We start from the raw sequence: 1553 nt of genomic DNA, 5'->3' as shown, positions 1-1553 counted from the left end.
AGGAGGAGGAGGAGGAGGAGGAGGAGGAGGAGATGATTGATTCAGTTTTCCCAGCACCACTTGTTAAAGAGGGCACCTTTTCTCCAATGCATGTTTTTGATAGCTTTGTCAGAAACTTAGGTAGTATGATGACTAATCTTGTTTGTCAACTTGACTCTATCTGGAATCACACCTGTGAAGGATTTTCTTCATATAATCACTTAAGATGGGAAAAGTCACCCTAAATCTGTACCACATCTTCTGGTGATAGCCTACAAAAGAAGAACATGGAAGGAGAAACTTTCCACTTTTTGCCTGCCTGTCTTCACTCCTCCTAGTCAAGTGCACTTCTCCTGTTGCTAAGGTAAATCCTCCACTAATATGAGCCTAAAGGCACTGACTGGTAAGGAGGAGAATCCTGTAACTTGAGATGGAGAAGTGTAGGGGACCCTAACATGGTGAGGACTTTGAACCCTCAAATTCTGAAGCGTCTGTCTCACCTGTGACAGTAGTCTGCCCACTCTTAGTGGAGGGTGCGGCCCCACTGTTACACCTTGCAATATTTCCTTTTGTACCTTGGCCTGAGGAAATTAATCCTTTGTTGTCTACAAATTTCAGTGACTTTCCCTAAGAGAGAAACATCAAGCAAGGCAATACTGATGCCCCTCAGTGTTGACAATAACTGCCTCTGAACTATAACCAGAATCAAGGCTAAGAAGGCTTCTAGGAGTGAAATAGAAAGTGAAATTCACAACAAAGGTGTGGTACACTACTAAAGATTTTAATGAGTTTGTGAATTCATTCAAGCAGTAGTCTGGGCAATATGTATGAAAATGGATTTTTAAGGGCATGAAATAATGGTGGAAAAAAACCATAAAACTGAATCAAGCTGAATTTATTGATATGGGCCCACTGGGTTAAGGTTTTAAGTTCAATACAGATGTTTTTACAGTTAAAAAGGTATCAAAAGCTTGACTGGTTGGCTAAGCACTAGCCATACTCTACTGAAAAGGAACTGTGGATACCTCATGTGCATTGACTTAGTACTAATGAAGGGATTTTAGAGTTCAGAGAAATTGCAATAGTGGGTGTGGTGTATAAAACCAAATCCTCCACAACGGGAAGGCCCGGGAGACATTCCCTTCACTAATCCTATGAGGCACAAAATAGTAAGAGGGGCACCAAGATTTGAAGGGCTTTGTCCCTGCTCTTCTCTTTGTGCCAGGATCTTGAGGTGGAAAACACTGATGCTCAATCCAAAAAGTTAAATGGGATGGGCTTAATTAGGCCCCCAACAGGGGTCAGGATCAGCACTGAATTGCCAAAGGCAAGGCAAGAATATTTATCATGAAGGGCAGCGCAGACGTGACTTTTATGATGGCATGACTCCTATGGATCTTCTTGTACTGGCTAATAATGCTTCCAGGAATATATTTTTTTGTCTTGTTTTGTTTGTTTTTACATCTATATAAGAAAAAAATTCTCGGGCTGGTGAGATGGCTCAGTGGGTAAGAGCACCCGATTGCTCTTCCGAAGGTCCGGCGTTCAAATCCCAGCAACCACATGGTGGCTCA

At 42.2% G+C, this 1553-nt stretch overlaps 1 protein-coding gene across 1 annotated transcript in view; it reads right to left on the bottom strand.

The window, feature by feature from the left end:
* The window catches only part of Nf1 (neurofibromin 1), a 248403-nt gene that overhangs the window by 190281 nt on the left and 56569 nt on the right, over positions 1–1553 (bottom strand). The window contains exon 6 of the mRNA XM_021212697.2: positions 220–251. Coding sequence (XP_021068356.1) covers positions 220–251 — 32 coding nt within the window. The remainder of the gene's footprint in view (positions 1–219; positions 252–1553) is intronic.

Source organism: Mus pahari, chromosome 14 (assembly GCF_900095145.1).
Source record: "Mus pahari chromosome 14, PAHARI_EIJ_v1.1, whole genome shotgun sequence".
In the NCBI taxonomy this organism is placed as follows: Eukaryota; Metazoa; Chordata; class Mammalia; order Rodentia; family Muridae; genus Mus; species Mus pahari.
This window is presented reverse-complemented; position numbering and strand designations above follow the sequence as displayed.